This window comes from Melospiza melodia, chromosome 2 (genome assembly GCF_035770615.1).
Source record: "Melospiza melodia melodia isolate bMelMel2 chromosome 2, bMelMel2.pri, whole genome shotgun sequence".
Classification (NCBI taxonomy): domain Eukaryota; kingdom Metazoa; phylum Chordata; class Aves; order Passeriformes; family Passerellidae; genus Melospiza; species Melospiza melodia.
Window position 1 is genome coordinate 70,429,905 of NC_086195.1, and position 24,501 is coordinate 70,454,405.

The 24,501-nt window shown below is 49.0% G+C and overlaps 2 protein-coding genes across 2 annotated transcripts in view; one reads left to right on the plus strand and one right to left on the minus strand.

Moving 5' to 3' along the window:
- Nucleotides 1-2,719: 2,719 nt before the first annotated feature.
- On the plus strand, nucleotides 2,720-4,812 carry FAM181B (family with sequence similarity 181 member B; the record flags this gene model as incomplete). The annotated part of the gene is given in 2 exon segments (XM_063150320.1): nucleotides 2,720-2,951; nucleotides 2,954-4,812. Coding segments are annotated over 2 exon segments (1,338 nt in total), but the record flags the coding sequence as incomplete, so codon positions are not given.
- A 7,579-nt stretch (nucleotides 4,813-12,391) lies between these two features.
- The window catches only part of ME3 (malic enzyme 3), a 118,236-nt gene continuing 106,126 nt past the window's right edge, over nucleotides 12,392-24,501 (minus strand). The window contains exons 8-14 of the mRNA XM_063148817.1: nucleotides 18,667-18,764; nucleotides 17,362-17,475; nucleotides 16,590-16,695; nucleotides 15,869-16,011; nucleotides 14,007-14,180; nucleotides 13,469-13,567; nucleotides 12,392-12,656 (exon numbers count right to left, since the gene is read on the minus strand). Coding sequence (XP_063004887.1) covers nucleotides 12,495-12,656; nucleotides 13,469-13,567; nucleotides 14,007-14,180; nucleotides 15,869-16,011; nucleotides 16,590-16,695; nucleotides 17,362-17,475; nucleotides 18,667-18,764 — 896 coding nt within the window. The 3' untranslated portion in view covers nucleotides 12,392-12,494. The remainder of the gene's footprint in view (nucleotides 12,657-13,468; nucleotides 13,568-14,006; nucleotides 14,181-15,868; nucleotides 16,012-16,589; nucleotides 16,696-17,361; nucleotides 17,476-18,666; nucleotides 18,765-24,501) is intronic.

Sequence of the window (24,501 nt, forward strand, 5' to 3'; positions counted from 1 at the left end):
CTTTGATTCTCAGTGATTCTGCCCTGGCTTTCTAAAAAAGCCAAGCTGGATGCCAAGGGCATTACTGTCAGAAGCCTTGGTCAACCCCCAGAGGTGGTTGAGATGCTGCTCCCTATAACAAGCATAGGAAAATGCACAAAGCCAGATAAATTTCCTATGCAAAAGTGAGAAAAAAAAAAAGCAGTATAACCCCTGGAGCCCATTAGTAAGCACTGAGTGCTTTCCTGTGGGATGAAGGTTTGGGATGGTGGAAGCAATTCTGCAGCCACTTCACTCACCCAAATCTGTTAGGGCTAAAGTGCAGGGAAAAGCACATCTGGTCCAAAATTCAAAATTTTGCCTGGGACTGGGGCTATTTTGTGGGTCTAAACCCAGCATTCCTGGACATTAGACCCTGCTAGTGAGCTGAGGTGGATAGCTGGCCCTGAGAGTCACCATGAGTGGACTCAGCATCAGCATCCTGAAAGGGCACAGGCAGAAGACAAGCAGTCTCATACAGCTGCTAGAAAAGAGATGTTTTTCAGAAATAACCAAACTGCTATTTCCTTGAAAAAAAATCAAGTTTCTTTACAAGTTGTTGACATCATGTGGCTTAGCAAATTTCCCTCCAGGCATTGCCCAACTCGGGGTAATCAGCTCTGCCTGAGAGAACACGGAGAATAAGCATGTTTAATGCAATTATGAAGGCTTTCTAAATCTCCAGATCTGGTTGAGAATATGTAAATTCAGCTGCTTAGCACAACTGAATGCAAACTTTCCTTTGCATGCCTGACAATTGTTTTAATACTCTCCAAGTTTTAGGAGGTAATAAAGTCTCCCGCTAAACCGTAGCTGAGCTCTCAAAGCTGTTTAATTGAATGAATTCAGCCTTACAGAAGCGAAGCTGGGGCTTTCAGCTCTTTTTTATCTGAGCCACCGGATATTTATCCACTCTGCATATAATGCCATCCAGACTCATTAACAAACCCTTTAGACAAGCCAGGGAATATTGCTGCTACAATGCTGAGGCGGATGCTAATTTGAGGGCAACTTCATTGCCGCTCTCTTTGAATAATTTCATGTTGCTCACATAAGAAATAATCCCAGACTGTCTGCACCTCCAATGAAGGATAGTGACCCCCGTTTTCTAGACCCTTGTGCAGCTCAAAGTGGCCTCACAGGGGATACAAAACTATCTAGTGGAGCACATGGGGGATGTATATGTTGTTCTTTACATTTTCCCATCAATAAGGGAGCTTGGAGCAGGCTGCAAAGCTTGACAGGGCTTGACAGGGCCTGAGGGTAACAGCTCGGATCGTTAATCCCTGTCAGTTGTATTCCAGCTAAGTCCTTTAAATCCACCTTCTATGTAGACATACTCATTCTGACATGGAGAGATACAGAAACTTCCCAGAGCCCTCTGCCTACCAGGGATCTTTTGCTTCAATCACACAGTTACACTCAGAGCAAGTCCCGAAATAACAGAGACTGGGAGCCTCCAGCTGAGCAGGTTTGGCAAAGGAGACCCAGTCCGGATGGGCCGGCAGCAGAACCCAGGCTGTGCCTGGGACTGTGAGGTTCTGCCTGCCACTGGGACCTTGCTGAGAGCTGCTGGCGACAGATAAAGAAAATCAGCAATCTTGTTTTGTAGAGGATATTGCGCCTTCTTTTCCTCCCACGAAATACATGCTTTCTCCTCTTTTCCCTTTGCAATACTTGCTTTGCATTCAACAAGTGTTTCAAACCGCAGTGAGGTGAATTTGGCTGGTTTTTCCATTTTACCACTAATTACAGTCCAAGGAGCCTGTCTCACTTTCCTTCTGCAGTTTTGCTTTCTGTTTTTTTCCTCCCAATATAAATCTGCTGCATTTCTAATGAACTGATGCAGACCATGAAAACTTTACTTAAATTCCAAATCGGATATGGATCTCCATTCAAATTTGGACATATAAAAGCATTGAACATTAATCTGGAGCTGGGTCGAGGGTTGTTCTGCATCAATATAAGAGTTTTCTGAAGGCAAATTGAAATACCTTTTCCCTATAAAAAAAGACAAGATAGTTCCTTCAGGAGTTGTTAACAGTACTTTAAGTGGCCACTTGACTAACTTTTTTCTTTTCTATGGAAGATTTATACTGCTGCTTCACTAAGTCCATGCAATACCACAAGAGAGGTGGTCTAGTGGAAGGTGTCTGTGCTCACTGTAGGGAAGTTGAACTAGATGATCTTTAAAGTCCCTACCAATCCAAACCATTACATAATTCTGTGACTTTAACTCCCTGCACCCCAGCCATTTGAAATCTCTACTGGATCACAGCTCTGAATTTTCTTAGGACTTGACTAGACAGAGAATACGCCATGCAATGTGCATATCAATGAGCTTGGAAAGAAGCATCCTTTACAAATCAATTTAAGTGTGTGTATCCTGGCAGCTGTCAGAGCGGGAGCATGTCCCGAGCCCTTGCACCCAGAGCCGTGCGAGCGCCGGGCCGGACCCCAGAGCGAGGAACACGATTTGTGCCAGCCGGGTAGCTGCAGGAGCGGGGACACGGCTGATGGGCTCTGAAGGATGCTGCGCACCTGCTCTGGGGTGCCTGCGAGTGTCTGGCCAGGTGATGCCTGTGCACCTGTCCTGGAGAGTGTGTGTGTGTGTGTGTGTGTGTGCGTGTGTGTGCGTGTGTGTGTGTGTGTGTACACCTGTCCCGGGGTGTGTGTGTGTGTGTGTGTACACCTGTCCCGGGGTGTGTACACCTGTCCCGCGGGGCTGTGTCTCCGTCCCAGGGCGGGCGTGTCCCAGTCCCGGGGCGATGCTCGTCCCTCCCCGCCGCTGCCGGTGTTCCCGCCCAGCTCGGTGGGTCGGCGGGTGCAGCCGGCCCGGCCCCCGGGCTCCCGGCGGGGAGGGCCGGGCCAGCCCCGCTCTGATCCCTCCTCCTCCTCCTCCTCCTCCTTCCCCGCCCGCCGCCTTTTCCCCGCTCCGCCGCCGCCGCCCGCCGGGCGCATCCCAGCGGACTCTGTCGGGACTCGGGGCGGCGGCGTTCGCCGCCGGCCATGGCCGTGCCCGCCGCGCTGCTCAGCCCGCACCACCTCCTCTCCTTCTGCTTCCCCGCCGCCGCCGGCGGGCTCCTGGGCTATGCCGACCTGGAGAAGGGCTACGAGGGCGGCGGCGGCGGCGACGCGGGGGACTTTAGAGAAGCCACCCGGGACCTGCTGAGCTTCATCGATTCGGCTTCCAGCAACATCAAGCTGGCGCTGGACCGGCCGGTGAAGTCCCGGCGGAAGGTGAACCACAGGAAGTACCTGCAGAAGCAGATCAAGCGCTGCACCGGCATCATCGCCGCCGCCGCCCCGCCGCCCGCCGCCTGCCCGCCCGCCGCCTGCCCCGCCCGGCCCCCGCCGCGCCGGGAGCCCGCGCCGGGCAGCAGCCTGCAGAGCAAGAGCCTGGCCGCCCTCTTCGGCTCCCTGCAGCGGGGCCGGGGCGCGGCGGGCGGCGCGGAGGCACGGGCGGGCGGCGCGGAGCGGGCGGCGGGCGGCCCGCGGAAGGTGCCGCTGCGGGACCGCAACCTGCCGCCCTCCTTCTTCACGGAGCCCGCGCTGCCCGGGCCCGCCGCCCGCGGGCCGCCCGCCAAGGAGCCGGAGAAGGGCGGCGGGGCCGGCGGCGCCGAGGCCACCGAGTTCCTGGAGCTGCTGTGCCCCGAGTACGGCGCGCTGCTGCCCGAGCACGCCGCCCCCAGCGACGCCTTCGGCGGCCGCCTGCCCGCCGAGCTGGGGCTGGAGCACGGGCTGTACGAGCTGCCGCTGCCCGCCGGGCCGCACCCGCTGCTGGGCGGGCTGCTGTACCCCGAGCCGCCCTGGAGCCCGGCCGCGCCCTGCAGCCCGCCCAGGAAGGCGCCGCCCGAGCCGCTGCGCCCCATCTACCCCGGCGGAGGCGGCGGCGCCGAGCCCGTGCCCGGCAGCGAGGAGCCCGGGGGACACCTGCCCGCGGGGTTCGCCCCCTTCTTCCCCGAGTGCCCGCTGCCCCCGCCGCAGCCGCCCTACGACTACGGCGGCGGGTACCACCGCGGGGCCTACCCCGGCCTCTAGGGCCGCTGGGGCAGCGCGGGGATCCGCACACTGCGCTGCATGCGAGAGCCCCGCAGCCGAAACCGCGGCCACGGCCCCCGCAGGATTCACCCTTGTGCACTGCCAGCCTCCTCCTCCTGCGGTTTGGGCGACGCTGCAAATAAAATGTGAAACTTTGGGTTTCTTCAGGTCTTTTTGTAGCGGCCGGTGCCCCCCTTTCATCCTCCTTCCTTAGGGGCCGGGGCTTGGCTGGCTGTAGGCAGACGCGTTGCTGAACCTGTGGGCGACCTGGGGACAGGGGCTGCGCTCCTCCGAGGCCGCGGGGACCACTCGTCAGTGATTTCAGTCTAATTCTAAAGCTCGTGTCAACACTTGAGGTGCGTTTAACATTTTTCCCAGGCTCACGTTTGTCACAAGTGCTGGCAGGTGTTCAGCTGAGGACACAAAGGCAAGAAAGTGAAGCAAAATTAAAAATGCTGCTACCAAAACTCAGTGTCCTGAAATTTTAACAGCGTCTTGCAGGATCTTGCAAAACGGCAATTTACAGCGATTCATAAGTTAATTGATGGTGTAAGTTCGGGACAAAAATGTACTGTAGCCACTGCGGCCATGTGATTCCTACAGACTGTTGGATTTCTTCCAGGAATGTGTCAAAGCTCAGAAAGCGATGCGGCTCCGTCTCATTGTGCACAGGAGATTATTTGATAATCATTTAAGTTATGTAAAAGAGTCTATGATAGGTCCTATAAAAATAAAGCTACACAATAGATCCGAGATGTGTGGTTGTTACTGCTGTTGGGACGCGGCGTTCAGGGGCTTTCACCGTGCCTCCATCCTCTGTAATGGTTTCTTGGCAGGAGTTAAGACAGGCAGCGGGTTTTGTCTTTTCCAAATCTTTTGAAATTGTGTATTTTATCCACAGCGACCCGTGCTTGTTTGGCCTTCATTTGTGCCGTCTGTTTCTGTAACTTGGTAGAAAGAAAGGAGCAATAATACGCTACAAAGTCAAGGGATGAAAATTGTTACAGTTATGAAAACAGATCAAAATACTCGGAGGTTTCCTATTGAGATGCAAGTTTTCAAAGGCAATCCTGCAGTCTGGCTCCCTGCCAGCCCCAAGTGGATTGTTTGTTTTTTAAACGGGATCCACATAGGGATCAGCCTGGGGTTTTACCCTCGGTGGTGGTGACAAATCCTTGTGCCTTCTGTGTTTTAAAAGATAGTGTGGAAGGTAAAGCAATTTTTTTTTCATTCTTCTACCCAGGTTTAACTTTTCAGAAATTTGGGGTCAGCATGCTGGGAAGTGTGGAGAGGTGAAACAAAATCTTTTGGAGATAAACTGAGATAATTGTTTTGGCAAATGTTTTAATTTTACTTTTATAAGCAAGAGCTGTAACTGCTGCCTCCTCTTTCCTCCCCACAAGCTGCCCAAGTGTCCACAAGCTGTATGGAAGGAACCACCGTGGATGAATGTCCACAACACTCCAGCGTTTGATAGCTGGGTGCTGTTGAGGAAATGCACTTTTCAAGAACAATTTTGCAGCAGTTTATTTCACTCAGCTTCTCCAGAGCGTGTATGAGGATCAATGGGCAGCCTGTCCAGCCGAGGTAGCTACAAATTAGGTTAATCCTGCCCTGCTGTTGGTTTTGATGATGGGACAGTGTTCTGCTCTGTGAGCTCTGTCCTGCCTTCCTCACTTTGGCAAACCTCCCAGCTTGCATTAGGAGCTGCACACTGCCAGCTCCCAGCAGAGCTTGCACCCAACTGCGTCTGACACTACCTGGGCAAGACCGGCTGGGGGTTATTGCGGGTGGAGATATGTTGGATTATTTTTTTGTTTGTTTAGCTCCTACTTCAAGCATGTGAGTTTGCAGTGTGTCTTGATAGCTGCTCAGAATTATTTCAGCTTAATGATGCTGTGCTAATAATCTGAGTGCCCATTTTTCTCCCCTGAGCTAAGATTTGCAAATGATGGGGGAGCTGATAATGCAGTGGTCCCAGGTAAGGAACAAACCCACCTGTTTTAGGATTTATTTATCTCATAAGCTCAGTAGGCAAATGTGTATTAACTGGGCATCTAATCCTGAAGACTTTATAGCCTATCGTGTCAGCTGTCTCACAGGTGTCAGTGAGATTTGCTCAGAAGTCAAAAAGAGGTTTTCAGGCATTGGTTCTGGGATAGACATTGCAAACCTGAATAGTCTGATTGCCCACAGACCTAATCTTCTTATTCCAACCAGCCCTGAAGGGCCACAAATCTGAGCAGCTGGTGGTTTTTGCTCATTTGGTGCTCTGCTGCCTTGTACCTGTGGTGCTCAGAAGCTGAGCATCAATCAGCCTTCTTGGGTTAGGCCTTGTCTAAAGCCAGTGGGAGAAGTAGCTCTGTGGGTGCCAGCAGAGCTGGGCTGATCCAAGGCTGGGCTGGCAGCTCATTCCCAGTGCTGCCAGCTTGGGAGGGTTCTTTGTGGGCTTGCAGGTACTTTGGGTCAGGCTCTGGGAATCAGGCTGACTGAGCAGCAGCTGCACAAGTCTCTTCAGCTTAGCCTCTAACCTGCTATAGTTCCTTAAGGGGGATGCTCAGATTATGGGAGCTTGCACTGAAAGGAAAAAAAAAAGAAATCTAGAAATCAGTGTTTTTCTAAGTATGGCTACATTGCTGCCAGAGGATGATGTACTTGTATCTGAGGAGTACCTGGCATGGTAGTTTGATAAGCCTGGAAAGGAGCTAACAGCAGCTTTTCCCAACACAGACCAAATAAAAACTTCAGTGTAACTCCTGAGGAGCAATGGAGCCCCTCTCCATGCTGTGGAGGTGGTGAGGGCACCTGGACAGCCCAGGGGTTGCCATCTAGTGAGGCTGCATCTCTGATCTCCTTTGTGCATGTGTGGGCTCTTTTTGTTAGGTTGTTTCCCCCACCTAGAACAGTACAGGCACTGAAAACATCACCTGACAGTCTCGCTCAGAAACACCCTTGGGAAATTGTTTTCCCCTCTGAAACACTGAAGATCATCGTCTTAAGCATCTGCAAGAATAAAAGCTTTTGTAATTGAACAAGATACTTTGGTTTTTTTTTGATGCACTTTTATAAGGAGTCTGTTCCTAAGGACTAAAGCTGATTCTTTTAAGCTTTTCTGTCTTAAAAGAAGTGTCTCCCTTTGAAAGGAAATGGGTTCTGTTTGGTTGGATTGAGGTCAGACTACCGTTTTACAAAGCCTGCACGGAGTTCCTCAGATACACTAAACTCCATTTTATTGCTGATGTATTTTACACATATTGCCTGATGTTACTGGAGATTTTGATGGGAAAGCATATGCGTGTTAATAATTTTTTATATATAGTCAAAGATGATAAAGGGGGATGACAAAACCCCTTGCTTCTCATTTTAAATGAGGGAGTCTTAACCTTTCCTTAATGGTGATTTACTGACAAGTAAGTAAGGGTTCACCATGAATAATTACTACTGTGTCTCAGTATTTTGTGACTTAAATAGTCTGGGTCTATTCCAAAGCCACTTTCAGAAAGCAGAAAGATTCCTTTTTTTAAAGTGTTTTGAAACAGGCTCATTAACTATTTCATGGCCTGAGCTTGGGAATGCTCTAGCACAGCCCAGCCATTGATGATGAGTTATTTTTGTTGAGCTTACATGCTTGATCAAAGTGTTAGTGAAAAAGATACAGAAGTTTATTCTAAACTCTTTTTGTCTTCTAACTTTCTAAATAAACTGCTTTTGGCTGCAGTGCAAAAACTGAAGGTCATTCTGCACTTGGCCACAGGAGGAAAAAGGTGGTGGAGCAATTCTGTAGAGATGTGCAAGAAATTCAGATGAGACTGTGAGAGTTTGAGCCTACAAGCCTGACTGTATGACCTGAGAGCTGGGAATGCTTTTAGGATAGCTTTGTGTCAGCCAAAGAGGCTGCTGAACACTTCCTTAAAATCCAGTGGTGTTTGTAACACATCTACAAAACCAGCCCAAAATAGTGAGTGATAACGGGTGCTCTCTCCCCAGTTCTGTGTGGGTAAATACTGCCAGGAGATTGCTGACAGGCAATGCTATGAATGATGAAGGTGTTTTATGATATATTTTTCAATACCTCACTGTAACCCTGATTATCCCCTCCCTTGCTGGCAAAGAACTACTTCACCAGCCTGCAGGTTTTCAGGCTTTAATGCTTTTTGGACCCCCTCCATATGAAATGGAAATAAATAAATGTGCTGTCAAACCTTATCTTTAGGGCTGTTATGATTGTAGTCCACAGACCTGCAGTTGTCCAGAGGTCACAGACTCAATGTCACTGCATTGCTGTCAGTGGAATATATTTTTAATTACTTGAATTGGCCAGTGAGGGATTTGAGGAATAAGCAACATTTCCCAAATGATCCTTCATCTTTCCTTCTCTGAAATGGGGGAATCACATCTTAGTTATACAGTCTGTGTCACCCTCCCAGAGGCAGCAGAACTGCACGATTTACCCTGTGCTCCCTCCAGGGATTCCCCAACAAAGTTGGACATATAAGAAAATGTGGACTGGTCTGCAGTGAACGAGGGAGGATTCAGGATCTGTAGTAAGGGGCTCTAGTGAGCCTGTTAGTGCATGTTTTGTGTGTTAGGATGTCTCCTGGTGGGCATTTTAGACTGCTTCAGCCTTAGCAGCTAATTGTAATTCAATCTCTGGGCTCTGCTGAACATTCTGGCAAATCCTGCTGTGCCAGATGAAGAGGTGGCTGTCTCCATTTCCTGCCCTCTTTGCCATAGGTGCCATCCCTGAGCTACGTGCTGAAGAGAACTGCACCTGTTCTGTTGCTACAGCCTGTGATGAGTGCCCAAGAGCATCCTCCAGGAGGGTCTGGAGTGAAGTGGGGGCAGCTTGGCTTAGCCCAGGAATGGCTGGAGCTCAGCTCAGCCATTTCAGCCACAGCTAAGTGAAGCCAATCTCCTGTCAGACTGAGAGTGAGTTAAACCTAAAACACTGTGTGACAAATCACTTTACTGGTGCCTGTAGATGAGGAGTACAGACTGCTCTCTCTTGGAGAAGTTGGCCATAATTGTTACTAACTTTATTTTTGTTGGGCTTCATGAAATACAGAGCCCACAGTTCCAACACTTTGTACCTCCACTCTGGTGAAAGATCACTGAAGGATTTTTAACTTGATGTTGCCACAATACTCTTCAATCAGAGGAATCCTGCCTGAGAAGCTGCTGGACCAAGGATGCTGTCACAGAAGTGGTGGCCTGGATTTTGTCCCTTTTTTAAATTGCAGAATGTGATACAGGCTTTTCTGTACCACTGGGTAAAGGAGAAATTTATAGGAACTAATCCCCATGTCTCATTTCAATGATGTAGCAGACATGACTCTGTCTTCCAAACCTCATAGCAAAGAGCTTGAGCTTGTGCCAGGTATGCTCAGGACTCTGCTCTGGAGTGACAGACAAACACTCCAGGGTGTCATTGAGAACTGTCCTGGACCCTCCCTTAGTATGACATTCTTATTTCATTCTCTTCCCATCTCTCTTTGATGTGTTCAGCTCCCAAGCTCACCAGAATGGTTTGTTTGGGTATTGAGGCTGAGCACCCTGAAAGGTGATGGAGGTTCATAGTCAGTCTGTGAGATCTCTGGACATCTCAGTGACTTTCCAGACCAATCTGCAGGAGTTACAGATTAAATAACATTTAGTGCTCTGACTGCTGACTGTATGAACACAGCCCTGGGTGACTGTGAGTTGAGCTGGACTCTGGCAGATCCTGTTTCAATAATACCAGCAGTGTTACAGTTCTGTGATCAAATCCCCATCCCATGCCAGCAGTCTCTTCCCTGCCAGTGGTTTGTCAGCTAGATTTGCTAGGTCTGGACTAAACAGCCCTGTTATTCTCAAGGTACAAAAAACAGAGATCAGAGGGGTAAAATTGAGTATGAAGTTTAAATGAGGAGAAATTCCATCCTTCTACCACCATTTTTCATCAGTGGGTAACTAATCATTTTTTTTTGCATAGAAACACCACACAGTAGAACTGGGCTTCAAATAACAGCTATAATTGCTTCTGTGTACTCCAATAATTGCATATAAATCAATTACCACCATTCTAGGTATTTGAACAGCTCGCTCTATGAAGAAAAACCTTTCTTTCCTGTTTAATAGCCAGACCTTTAGCTTCTTTGTTTGTCCACATATCTGGGACAAATGATTCAAGCTCAGTCATTAATTAGTGATTTTATCAAGATTTTCCTTTCAGGATGGAAAGGTCATCACACCCTTGAAGTGCCAGCAGAACAAATGTCTCCCATTTGCACATGAAGTCAGGGCTTGTGAGGAAGAAGCCTCAGAACATGACTTAAAGGGTAGAGGCTTAATTTGGGGTGGCTACTTGTAAAAACATGCCTGATGTTGCTAATACAAATGTGATAGTCAGACATCCTTTTTTTCCTAAAGTCTGTGATTAATTCTTTTTATGGCTTAGATGACCCTTAATGCCTAGTGCCAGCTGACAGAACACCAGGCACAGGGGCTGATGTAAAAACTCAGGCCAGAGAAGGATGGCCCTGACTTCAATATAATTTATTTTTATCGTATTGTCCAGAGCCCCTTGGGCTGTCAGAGCCACACACTGGTTCCTGGATGCTCCTGGAGAAAAGCCAGTGCTACAGCCTGTGGCAACTCCAAGCAATGTGCTGTCTTGGCCAACAGATGGGCCTTGCCAGGGGAAGAAGAACATATTTTACTACAGGACAAATGCTACCTGGCTAATCCAGACCAACTGGAATTATAAATAAGATGAAATTTTGTTAAATGAGAGGAGAGACATGAGTGATGAGGCAAAGAGAAGTGAAGGTTTTTCCTGGCAGAGGTAATTTAGGTATCAGGAAATTGCCAGGCCATCATGTTTGGATGAAACAATAATAGTTTGTGAGCTTGAAATAGGTAATAAATAGGTATTAAATTAATTGCTAAATTATTGTGTGTATTGATATATTTTTCTTGTGTTTATGCTAGTTATATCACCGGTTTCAAATTACCTCCTTTCTCAAAAGAAGGAAAAAAGAACAATTTAAGACTTTTCCTGCTGCTGAGAGAAAAACTGGGAACAGAGAAATCTTAAACGAGCTGCTAGAAATATCCTTGCTTTAAATTAGAAAACAAAACACAGCAGCTAAAGTTCAACACTCTTCAATTTGAGTTTTGCCTACACCTATTTAGCCTCTTTTACTAGTTGATGTTCCTTGTAGGGCAGGCACCCAGCAGCTCCAACTCCACTAAGTACTCCCTCTGCAGGAGACTTTTCCTGTGCAAGACTGGACAAGAAAAGAATATTCACTGCCACTGCTTAAGTCCCTGGTGAATGTAAGGTACTGCCGACGGGACCTTCTCTCCTGGGGAAAAGCTGCACATGGAAGTGCTCTGCAGCCCTCCAGTGGTTCCCTTTAAATCCTACACGGTGGGAACACAGGGCAGGGCAGGCATAGCCTTGCTGCCATAAAAGGCTCCCACCCAACTTGCTGTGCTCCCCCGGGCACACCTTCCCTTCAGTCCCACCTCCCTTCTGCCCCACCAGCACAAGGGAGTGTGTGCTGGAAGAGCTGCCAGCAATCCCTGTGCTCTTTCCCAGTTATGTTCAGGAGCACCCATCCTGCTGAGATAGTATTTGGTGAGGCATGACAATGTCACAAGGCTGGAGGAGACCTCCCTGGAACTTTGTGACACAGAGAGACTCCCAGCGAGCCCTTGGCTGGTGGCAGTGCTTCCTTAGCCGTATCTATCCATCAGGAGCTGTGATGCCTGTATGTGGTTTTGGGGATGTCCTGCTCTCTGGCTTGGCCATCCCCTCTGTGTCCCTTCACTCTTGGGGAGAGGTTCTGTTGTCCCCAAAGGGTTGTGGGAGGTTTTGGGGTTTGTTTCCATGGGGTGTGGCAGATGACAGTGCCAAGCTGTGTGACCCATGCACCAATTTGGGTTGGTTGAGACTCCCCAGCATCAGGGAGTTCAGAAGCAGAAAAGAGCAGTGCTTCCCAAGCATTGCTTCCCAGGGCAATGCACACACTCCCCATTACATCCAGAGAGCCACAGGCAAAGTGTGGCTCTCATGTGAGAGGGATGGCCACGTGCATTTGAGCTTCCTAAGGGCACTCCCAGTAGCAATGGGATTCTGTGCTTCTGAGGTGGCCCAGGTAGCTTGTCCCAAGGCAGCTGAGAGCAGGCAGCATGTTAAGCAATCAGCAATCAGCAGTGCTGACTGACTGGGATGGGCTGCAGCCAGGCTGTCTCTCTCCTTGGAGTACCCACTGCCCACCCTGGACTCCATTTTATTCCCTATTGACATGCTCCCCCAGACAAAAATCAGTGGCAAGTAAAAAACAACTTGGATTAATTTACTTTTATCTTTCTGCAAGCCTGGATTATATCAGCAATGACATGGGCCACAGGAACTGATGGCAGAAATGAGAGAACAATTCTCACAAACATTATATATATTGTGTTTCCATGGCTGTGGGGGGCCACCTGTATTCATCAAAAACAAAAGAATCGTAGTCAGAGCTGTACATGAGCTGTCTCACAAAGGTTTCCTTGTCTGCTGGCTCAGGGTACAAAGAAGCGAGGCCGTGCTTGTAGGCCCAGTCAACAATCTGCAAAAAGATAAACAAAATGAGCTGCTGAAACAATGCTGGCATGTTATGAAGCTGAAACCAACTGCAGTTTGGCCCTGTCTGTGTTTTCTCTCTTTCCTCCTCTCAGAATTGTGCAGTTTTTTGCTTTTTTCTCTTTGTGAGTCAGCTGCACTTCACCCTCAGTTGGGTGAAGGAATGTAAGCTGCCTGCAAGCAGTGGCTGGTAAGAAAAGCACTGCCTGCCCTGGCAGAATGGTTGGGGTGTGCAGGTGAAGGAGGAGAGCAACCCTTTGGCCAGCTCTGCTCACACCTGTAAGCTCTTCAGCCATGCTCTGCATCTATCAGGAGCTCTGAGCAGGCCAAGGAAATTCTCAGTGGGTGTCTCTGAATCACAGATCTGATGTATACAGAGCACCAAACCCATAATTAGACAAGTCCAGATCTGGAATAGTAGTTATGTACTGAAGTCCTTACCAAACATATGAGGAAAGGTTCCAAAATAGCAATTTGGAACCTAAAATCTTTTGGCAATTTGAGTCATGCTTGAATTTGACTCTAAACCTCATTTTTTGAAGTGCTGAAGACTCACAGCTTCAAGCAATAAAGCAGAGCTTTGTGAGCTGTGAGGCACCCAGAATCAGAATGTATTTTTCACATCTGGGTTTTAATGATGGAAGAAATCAAGGCAGCAATTATGGCCAGAATTCCTGAGAATGACTGTTTTAGACTATAGAATGAATTGAATTAAAAAAAAACACAACCAAAAATGATGCCAGGGCAATTCCTTCCCTTCCTACCAGGAAAAGTGGAAATAAGAAAGGAAATACTCACTTTCACAGCAATTTTGAGAGACACTTCTCTGATGTTGTCCAAGGGGGGATAGAGTCTTCCTTCTGCAAGATGCTGCTCTGTCACCTCAGCAGCAATAGTCTAGAAAGAAGAGGACGGTAGTTTTTAGGGATGGTCTCAAGCAAACACCACATTTCCTCACATTACATGGTATGTGGCTGAAACCTCAGCAGCATCAGGGCTGGGACTAGTCCTGAGTGGGAACTCATGACCTGTTCAAACACACATGTGTACACGTTTCATCACAGACTTCAGACTCCACTCTGTGTGCAGAGTGGGCCAGTGCCGTGTTAGGGCAGCAGGTGTGGAGAAGGAGAGGCCTGTCTTGGCTCCTGCACCTCTGCAGGTGTAATGGAAGCATGAGCTTTCCTGAGCCAGGAGAAGGCTGCAGCTTTTTGCTGAGGCTGAGCCATTTCCCCTCCACACATTGTCCTGGGCCGGGTTCTTTAAAACACCTGAAGTAGATACATGTGCCTCTTATCATCCTTTCTACAGTATCAGTGAAATGTCACTTGGAAACCTCTGCTGTGATGAGGAAGATTTCATCGGAGATGTGCCGGACCCCGCTGGCAATGACTCCCAGAGCCACTCCGGGGAAGACGTAGGCGTTGTTTCCTTGGCCAGGGAAGAAGGTCTGTCCATTGGGCAGCGTGACCTTTGGGAATGGACTCCCACTTGCAAATATCCCCCGGCCCTGATCAAAGAGAGAGAAAAAAGCATTCAGGTTCAGAAGAGAAGTCTTAGATTTCTGGTGCTCATCATGACCTGTGCTCAGGGGACACTGGTGACAAAGTTGCCAAAACTCAGTCAGCAGAGGCATCTCCACCACAGCCACGTCCAGCTGACACTTTGGGAGGACCCACACACCCAGAGGCAGGATCAGGGCCTCTGGAAAAGGCTACCATACACTGAACATGCGTTTGTACTGCAAGTGCTCTGATCTTGCTGAGGTCTTTCTACCTCTCTATCAACCTTCTATGGAGTATGAAGAGACTCGTGGGATAAAGGTCTGGGGCTGTGTGATTGCTCTGGCCGTAGGTAGGTGGTGGGGAAGGCAAAGGAAAGCGTGAGACAAGAGTGAGACAAGGGCTCCTCTCTCAAGCCAAGTCAATCCACATGACTGTAATTCTTCAGTGACATTGGGTCTAAGTTGGGTGATGAAATAGTTATATAAACAACTAGGTTGAGGTAACACAGGGGACAGAAACAGGAGAGGATGGGACATCTCAGACATGTGGGTGAAAGAGGCCAGCACTTTCTTTAGAGGGTCACAAAGTAATTCAGGCTGGTTGGGACCCAAATTCTTGCTCATAGGAAGGTCAGCTGTGAAACCAGACCAGGCTGCTCAGGGCTTTCCCCAGTCTGCTCTTGGAAAACTTGCAAGGACAGAGACTGCATGAGCAACCTTGGCCCTGCCCCCTGCTCCACCTCCTGACCCTCCTCACAGCATCAAAGTCTCTTTTACACCTAGCTCAACTGTCTCTTATTTCAATTTATGCAGGCTGTCACTTGTTTGCCAACATGCCCCACTGTAGTGTCCTGGGTCCAGCCAGACCCCGAGCTCCCCGTGCCAAGCTGCGGTACCAGGGTGAGGAACCATGGTGAGGCAGTACCAGGGTGAGGTGGTACCAGGACGAGGTGGTACCAGGGTGAGGTGGTACCAGGGTGAGGTGGTACCAGGGTGAGGTACCATGGTGAGGCAGTACCAGGGTGAGGCAGTACCAGGGTGAGGCAGTACCAGGGTGAGGCGGTACCAGGGTGAGGTGGTACCAGGGTGAGGTGGTACCAGGGTAAGGCAGTACCAGGGTGAAGTGGTACCAGGTTGAGGTGGTACCAGGGTGAGGCGGTACCAGGGTGAGGTACCATGGTGAGGCAGTACCAGGGTGAGGCGGTACCAGGGTGAGGCGGTACCAGGGTGAGGCAGTACCAGGGTAAGGCAGTACCAGGGTGAGGCAGTACCAGGGTGAGGTGGTACCAGGGTGAGGCGGTACCAGGGTGAGGCAGTACCAGGGTAAGGCAGTACCAGGGTGAGGCAGTACCAGGGTGAGGTGGTACCAGGGTGAGGTGGTACCATGGTGAGGCGGTACCAGGGTGAGGTGGTACCAGGGTAAGGCAGTACCAGGGTGAAGTGGTACCAGGTTGAGGTGGTACCATGGTGAGGCGGTACCAGGGTGAGGTGGTACCAGGGTAAGGCAGTACCAGGGTGAGGCAGTACCATGGTGAGGCAGTACCAGGGTGAGGTGGTACCTGGGTGAGGTTATACCAGGGTGAGGTGGTACCAGGGTGAGGCGGTACCAGGGTGAGGTACCAGGTGAGGCGGTACCTGGGTGAGGCAGTACCAGGTGAGGCGGTACCAGGGTGAGGTACAGGGTGAGGCAGTACCTGGGTGATGCGGTAGCACTGCTCCGCTGTGCACTCCGCTTTGCTGGTGGGGTTGCTCAGGGCGAACACGATGGGTCTCTCATTGAAGGCTGCCATGTCCTTCAGCAGCTTCTCGGTGAAAGCGCCTGCAACAGCGGCCACACCTGGAACAGCAACAGCAGAGTGAGTGGTGCCTTCTCACCGTGCGACTTCACAGCATCGCGCTGCTCCCTCTGGGACTGGTGAATGAACTGTGGCAGGGAAACAGCTTCATCTCTGGATGTGCAGTAACAGGCAATGTTACTTTCTCATTTGACAGTGAGAATTAAAGCCTGTCTCAAAATAAAGCCCTCTGCTCCTCCAGGCAGAGTGGGCTCCAGGGTTTTGGCCAGCCTGACTGCAGCGCTCTGACTCCCGAAGAGCTTCCTGAGGTGCCTGTTGTCATCCTCATCCTGCCCAGCCTGACAGGGCCAAGTTTGTTGCTTGACAGCCCCAGATCCTGCCTCCCCCAGCACGTCCCTCTACAGCCCTGTCTGAAAGAATTCTTACAGCTCCAAAAGTGAGGAAGCCTGTGCCCCATAGTTAACACAAAAAGGATATGGAGAACTCAACTGACAAAATGGGGGTGAAAAAAAGCTCACTTTGTTTTGACTAGGAGAACAAAAGGAGACTCTGGAGGAAAGACAGAAAACTTTCCTAAGAATTGAATTGACATGAAAAGGTCGTATTAAATGAACTCCACCTATAACTGCTGTAGGCTTCACTTTCTGCACAACCTCTTCCAGTGAGTCCACGTTGGGGTGGTCCTGGGCAAACATTTCTTTCTCGTGGTTCAGGTGGCTCCTGCCCTGTGAGGAAAAAGGAATCAAACTTTGGTCTGTTGGCAAACGATGGACACATAACATAATAACTCATCTTCAGATAATTTTGTCTCTCAGCCCTCTACCTAAAGCAGATTCCTCATAGCAGGACCTCAGCATCAGCCAGTCAGGCACTGAGCAGTTGGTGTAATGTCACACTGGGCTGGCCTCTGCTCCTCTCACCCACCGAAGCACATTGAGTGTGTGGAGGAAGGACCTGGCTGCTGTTCACTTGTACATAAAGCACAAGTCTCCTCCAGTCTGAGGAGGGACAAGGGCAGAGGCCCTGGGGACACAGGGAGTGCAGAATGGAGCTGGACCAGGCTGGGTCACCAAGCAGGGCAGAATTTTTCTCTGATAATGCCCCATATGATGTGCAAGACTTCCAGCACTGCTTGAGGCCATGGCCAGCAGGGTATCCTTCCACTTTAGAGACCCAGCCTGAAGCATTGCCTTTAGGGCAGCCAGTGCTGCTGGCACACTTGTCAGCATGAGACCTCCTCTGAAAGCAGGAGTGTCAGCAATGCTGACACCAATACAGCTGTAGCCTTCACTTCAGGGCTGAGCAGGGGACCAAGGTATCTGCCTGCTCTGGCCTCTCTAGCTGGCAATGGATGGCAGGTGAGTGGAGCTCAGCTCTGGAGACAAATTCACCTTCACAATCAGTCCCTTGGAGTCCACCATCCAAATTTTTTTGAGGGCATCTTCTCGTGAAACTCCTTCCTTTTCCATGGCCATGAGGATGAGATGACCTATGCCCATTGCAGCCTGGAACACAGTATATAAACACTTAATTGGGATATTGTCATCTTTTGGGGGAAGATTTTGAATGAGAGGTGGATCAGTGCAGTGCTGGGGTTGGATCATCCCCCAGCACTGCACAAAGCAGGGAGACTTTCTGTTGTACAGTGCCAAGGCATGGGGCTGATTTTAGCTTTGTAGGTGCTGCCATAAATCAAAACCCTCACAATCATTCAGCAGAGCAGGTTGCAGGTGAGGCTGAAGAAGCAGAGGTGGTACCTTGACAAGCAAGGGTGTCTCCATAATTAAAACCAGCTGCTGCAGGGGAGGAAGAGAGGCAGACACTTAAAAATGCTGGTGGCAATGCCAGTATGGAGGACCTCAAATCCAAGTGGGAGTGCTGCATCTGAAATACGGCCATGAGGAAAGTCTTCTCCCATTCCTGCCTGGGAAAGCAGTCCTGGATATTCTGTGTGTTTGTGGTCCTCTAGCCATGCCCCTTCTTCCCAGATGGGGACTAACAAGGCAGGAGGGACTTGGTACCACAGAGATGGTGACCAGCACAGACATATCTGGCAGCAGGGGTGGAGAGACAGAGAGAATCTTTGTCTCAGTGAGGGATAGACAAGTAATAACAGACCTTCCCAAAGTCTCACAGGTGGGTGAGAGCTGAGACAGGTCCATGGACTAAACACCTTTAGTCCATGGACCAGGCTTTGGAGGGTTCTTCTCTCTTTGAGCAAGGTGCCATACAGGCGCCCTGGCTTCTGCCATGGAGCACTATGACTGGCTCCAGATAGAAAGGTTGAGTTCTTACAGTTCTTTGAGTCTGAGTCTTTTGGATTCTGCTGCTAAAGAAATTCTGGTTTACCCTAGACATCAACCCTGAGAACTCAAACCAGCCTCCTTCATATTCCTGCCTCATAAGGAACTTCCCTAAAGGTACCTAAAGCCCCACTGACACATGGGCAGCCTCAGAGTATCCACAGAGTCTGGCCCACAGGAGTCGTGGGCCAAAAAATCACTGACAGATTGTTGGTAACTTCCACACAGCAGCAAAATCCACCTGTAGAGCCCAGTCCTGCCCAGTGACAAGGAACCTGCTTCTGTGCTTCAGCCTCATGAAGCCAAGCCTTGCAGGAAGTTTCAAAGGCGACTTTTCTCTCTCTAAATTTGAAGATGGAGCATATTAAGGTATAAGCTCAGGAACATTCCTACCTCTCCAGCTCCCTGGAAAACAAACTTATGGTCAGAGAGCTTGTTCTTTGTGATCCTTAAGGCTGCAATGAGGCCAGCGACTGCAACAGATGCTGTGCCTGAAAGAGAGAAACACCATGAGATGGACATCCTGGCAAATGCACTGTCTGCCCTGCAGAGGTACTGTCAGAAACCTTGTGGTAGGAATCATTCTCTTAGATTCTGTCACTGAAGGATCAGAGCGCCTTCCCTATGCTGAAATATAATATTGACATTCAAATTCTCCTGCAAGGCTGGAGAACACAAATTTTCCTCCATGTAGAGTCAAAGGGACACCAAATCCTAGAATGTCAGAGGAAGTTGATACCTAACTTGCAAGGGTTTAAGATGCACCTGACTTCCCTATGGTCACATAAGACCCCTGTAGCAGAGCAGTGGTTTCAACTTGGGTCCCCTTGCCAAAAAATCCTCTGTGATTATGGAATTACCATCCTCTTCTCCTGTTTACCTTCACAGCCCAGCATCACCATTTTTTTACCTCTCTAACACCCTGGTACCCTGACTCCCAGCCATCACATCCTGCTGCTAAACATTAAGAAATCATTGAGAACAGGATTTGGTCTCAGATTAGTGAGGAACAATGCAGTAAATGGAACAGAGTCCTGCTGTTACAGCCACTGTGATATCTACAGCTTGCCATGCATTAAGGGGGGCAAATGTCCAGACTGAATAACCTGCCTTTACCCCACATAGCTCACACAAATCCATGCAACATTCATCTAATGTCCTGTCCCAGGTGAAAAAATATGGTGGAAATAAATAAGGCACAAACCAATAAGGATTCAGGCACTGGCAGTATCTCAGCTCATCTGGGCAAGCACGATGCAACATTAAAGGGGACCTGGGAGTGAAGGTAGAAGTTTGATAACAGAATATGGAAAGTTGGAAGGACCCTTAAGGATCATAAAGTCGACTAATATTCTTCCTTAACATTTGAAAGAATATCAGTTTGGACATGCCCTGATCTATTCCCAGCTTTTCCCTAGAGTTTTAATCTGTTCCCAGCTCTAGTGGCGGTCTCTCCATTCTCATCTTTAGAAGCTTTGTGAGGAATCAGAGAGACTTGATAGTAACAAGTAATGAGTCTTGTGGGGGTGGTCATGGCTGGGGCAGGCAGTGACCACTTTTAGTCTAATACACCTGATTTCAGCAAATTTCCAGAATTTCCTATTTTGCTGCTCATGTAATCAGCCAGTGGTTCAGGGTTTTAAGTAGCCAGTGCTTCACTGAGGTTCTCTGCAGGGTCCTTAGGGCCTGGGGTGCTGCAAGGCATCAGGAACCAGCAGCTCCTGAGCAGACACGAGCACGAGCAGTGACACCAGCAGATGGAGCTGCCCCCTCTCTGAAGGACCCACAAAACAAATTCAGCTTTACCTGCTCCTTTTCTTTGGTGCAGAAGCCACAGACAAGCTAGGAATCTGCTGGTATATAACTGGGGAATTATTCACACTCTTATAATTTCCTAGCAAGCAGGAAATATAGTGGAAGCACAAGTACTCTGTCAAAGAAGTACTTTTATTGACACAACTTACCTTGTTTAGGGAACCTATATACACTACTCTGACAAAGGAAATCTTTATAGGCCAGACCAGAAGGATTTGTCAGTACAATGTGAAACATTTTGTGATTGCAACTCAGATGAATTTTGCTCTCCAAAAGCTAATAATCATCCTCTCTTAAGAGCTATTCTGGTTTAGCAGAGGTGACAGCAGCCACACTTCTGCAACAGACGTGGTGCCCACACTGGCACAGAATGGCAGCATCACTTCATAGAAGCACAGAGCAGTTTGGGTTGGAAGGGACCTCAAAAACCATCTACTTCCAACTCCCCTGACACAAGCAGGGACATCTTCCACTAGATCAGGTTGTTCCAAGCTCCATCCAACCTGTCCTTGAACACTTCCAGGGATGAGGCATCCATGACTTCATGAGGGCACTGCAAGCATTCACGCCTTAAACACGAAACAGACTAGACTGATGGTTGTTAACTTTGTATGCTTCTTTTTTGCAATGAATCACTTGAGACATGGATGAATTCCCTTCATCAGCTCAGAAAAGCTTTTACCATTACATTTCCAGACCCAGATCATCTGAGCTCAGTCAGTTTAAAAGGGAGTTGATAGGGAGGGAACCAGCCACTGAACACCTTGTTGCTTCAGTATTAACATGTCACACAACTGAAGGAAGTGCACAAAGGATTTCCTCTTGCTCCTCCTGCACTACATCTCTGCCTTCTAATGCTCTCTTTAGAGTAGTGTATTTGCCTGGTGAAATTCCACTGGACTGGGAAAATTACAGAGGAAGATAATGAACGTCCAGGAAATTTAAAAGAACACTGGGTAATTGCCTTGTTTTTAGATTTTGTGTTTTATGGGTGTCACATAACCAGTCCATGCTCATTCTCTGTGTTAGGGTGAGTCTGCAATCAGCAGAACTGCTTGGCTTGCCATGACAGACGCTGAGGATGGGACTCTGAACAAACATGTATGATCCTGCTTATGCTAAAGCAGCCACCTGAACTGGGTCAAACGAAATAAACCCTAGAAGAGCCACTACCACCACATGTTTTTTAGAGAGACAAGGTAACTGAAATACATGTAGGCACTTCTGCTACAGACATCTAATCTGTGCAGGAAGAGATTCTGCTCTGTAAGTCTGAGCTGCAAAGAAATGGGAAGAGACCAGGGTCCCCAGCTGTCAGCAATGCCAAGCTTGTGACATGCAGTAGAGTATGAACATCTGTGTGTACACTCACACATGTTCACACACTACCTCCAAGGCTTACTTTGCACAGAAATCCCCAAATCCCTGTGTGGGCAGGAGAGGGGAACGGATCAAAGTCAAAAACCAGAAGTGAAACCATTACAGTGTGGTGGTGTAAGTGTCAGGTCATAGCATTAGCAGTGATAGATGCCTGGAAAGTATTGAAAAGACTGAAATGTAACTGGAGAAATATCTTGTTTCTCTTGGTCCTGACCCAGGCAGAACTGCTTTATACCCTGCAATTGTCAAGAAGTCTGATGGGACAAATGCTGGTATTTGCAAACCCATTTAAGTGGGAAATGCTCTTGAGAGATTTCAACAGAGGGAGGTACTTGAGGTACTTTTAAAAGGTGTCACTAGCAAGAATTTGACAAGTGGTGTGTATGGAAAGAAAGGGGGCAGACTCAGTCTGCAGAGCAGAGACCTGTGGGACTGGGTGTGCCATTACTCATCCCCTGCACTTGCACTGCAGCTTTGACTAACAGCAGGGCTCTGTTCAGCTCTGCCACTCCTAATCCTCCTCTCTTGTTCCAATGTGTTTCTAATCCCTCCAGTCTCCCAAACTGCATCTCACCCCCATTACTCAAGTAATAAAGTTACTGTACCTTGGCCTTAGCTCAATATATTTATTTGATAATTACAGTTTCTGAGCACAGAACAACGGAGTATCTCTGTGGAGAAGGGTTCACAGCTGGTTCATGTAAAGAACTGGCTAATCATCATGCTTCAGTTCTAAAAGAATCACAAAGTCAGGCTGGGGCAAGGAACTCCTCAGCATGGCAAGAAAAAACCAGCCATCCTTCAACACGTTGGTCTATCTGTTTTCCAAAGAGAATGAGTGCTGCTATTGCAGATAACTCCTTCCTAAGTAATTAGCAAGAGCCAGCTTGGCTGGTCTGTATCTGAGGTGAGATATGGAGGGATACAGAGAGAAGAAAGGAAAGTTCTTGCAAACTGTCCTATCTATCCAAGACTTAAAGTGAGTGTTAAACTTGGAATCACAAAATAGCAGGCAGACCTCGGGACCTCTCTGGGAAGTCCACAGTGAGAGAACCAGTACATTTAGAACTAAGGCACAGTCAGAAACATGGCCATCGCTGCAGGAATCAATTTCTGACACTCAGGCACATTCAGAATATTGTAAAATATTAAGGAAAAACCCTGTGGGGTTGATGTTCCACTTATACTACTGCAAGTGAGAACAAGCCCCAGTAGGTGTCAGTGGAGATACACTGGAGCATAAGCTAAGAAAGGATCTGCTCCCCAGCATCGCATGGGAAAGGCTGCAGCAGAGAGGACCCCATTCCCGGGGACCTGACTCTTCCTCAGAGAGGGGAGAGGGGGCAGAGGGGGGAGCAGCTCTGCACTGGAGTGACAGGAAGCACTGCACGAGTCTCCGGGGAAAGTGCTGCCCAGTGCTGAGGACAAGGCTGTGCCTGGCTGCCAGCAGCCAGTGGCTAAGCAGGGAACATGGGGGAAAGCATGGACCATGGGGGTGCTTGGGGGCAGGAGTCCTCTCATGCTGATGGCTGGCACTGCCCTGTCACCTGTCCTGGAGGCCTGACTGAGCTGAGCATCACCACCATGCTGAGTCCTTCCAATAGCAGCAGCAATGGGAACGTGCAGCCACACCACCGCCAGTTTCTTCACACAACATCTGTATGAGTGATTCCTCCTTCTCCACAGTACACTGGTGGAAAAGATGACCAAATTCAACCTGAGCTTTTATTTTTTGCTCTTGACCTGCCTGCTTACATTTCGCCCTGTCAAAACCATGCCAATATGAGGGCCCGGGGAACAGCAAACTCTAGTTTAACAGCTCCAGCAAAGGGCAGCCAAGGAAATATATCTAAATTTATGGATGAGGAGGAAGCCTAGGGCTTTTCCAAATTCTGGTTCCCATTAACTCCCTGCAGCAGTTCCACCCATTACTGGAAAGCAGAGTGGAGCTTGTCCAGATCCACTCTAAATGCATACTCAAAAGTCAAACACAACAAAGCTGGAGCAGAAAACTGCCACAGTGTTTGCAGCTCAAGGTCTTCCCCTCCATGGCTGTGGGCTGGTGTTACCCTTCCCCAGAGGGTCTCTGTAAGACATTAAGAAAATAAACTTAGAAATGGTGCAGAGTTAGTCAACAAGAAGAGCAGTAAAATGCAAAGCATTGATGCACAGGGATGGAACTTGCTCTCTGAAGGGTGACCCAGAATTGCTGGTGGCATGGAGGAGAGCTGTCTGATGATGGAGAAGCCTAATGAAGCCATCTCTAGGTTCCTGCTTTTAATCTTTCCACTGTAAAGCGCTTGAACTGTACTGTGCATACCCTTAATAATGGGTTCTGACCATGGCAGCAGTGCCCTCCCTCCTGCCTGTAGGGTGCCAGCCTGCACCCACTATGCCCATGCAGGCTGAGCCCCCTCGTGCACCCACATGGCCAGAGGCTGTCAGGCAGCTGCCTGCACTCTGCAAGAATCTATCCCCATCCCCATCACAGCACTGGGCACTGCTGCACACCAACAAGCTGAACCAGGTCAGAGCACAGCCCTTTCTTCCGTCCCTTTTGCCTCCTTAGCCTGGACTTAAAAGATGACAGACAGCTTAACACAGAGGGGACCTGTGCTGTTCTTCACTGCAGAGGAGGACTTGGCAGTGGCATCCAGTGAATGAGATACACAGCAAACAAGAAAAGCAGGAAAAGAAAGGGAAACAAATGCCACAATTCCCAAAAGTGACAGAAGATGAGGGCCTGATCTTTAGAGTGCTGCACGGATAAGCCCAAGAAATTGAGGCCCGTTTACAGCCTGGAGTCCTGGCTTACAGGGTTTGTGTTGCATTCACACACTGTCCTGACCTGCCTTGTGAAGCAGTCAATGTGTGAATGCAACACAAACCCTGTAAGAGCTGGCCTTTACAGCCTCTTCTGCTGCGGAGCACAGCAGGTCCAGAGGGACTGTTAATAGTGCACCTCTGGAGGACTGAGAACACCTCCACATCTATCTCCAGGCTGGGTAAATCCCCAGGGAAAGCGTGCTGCTC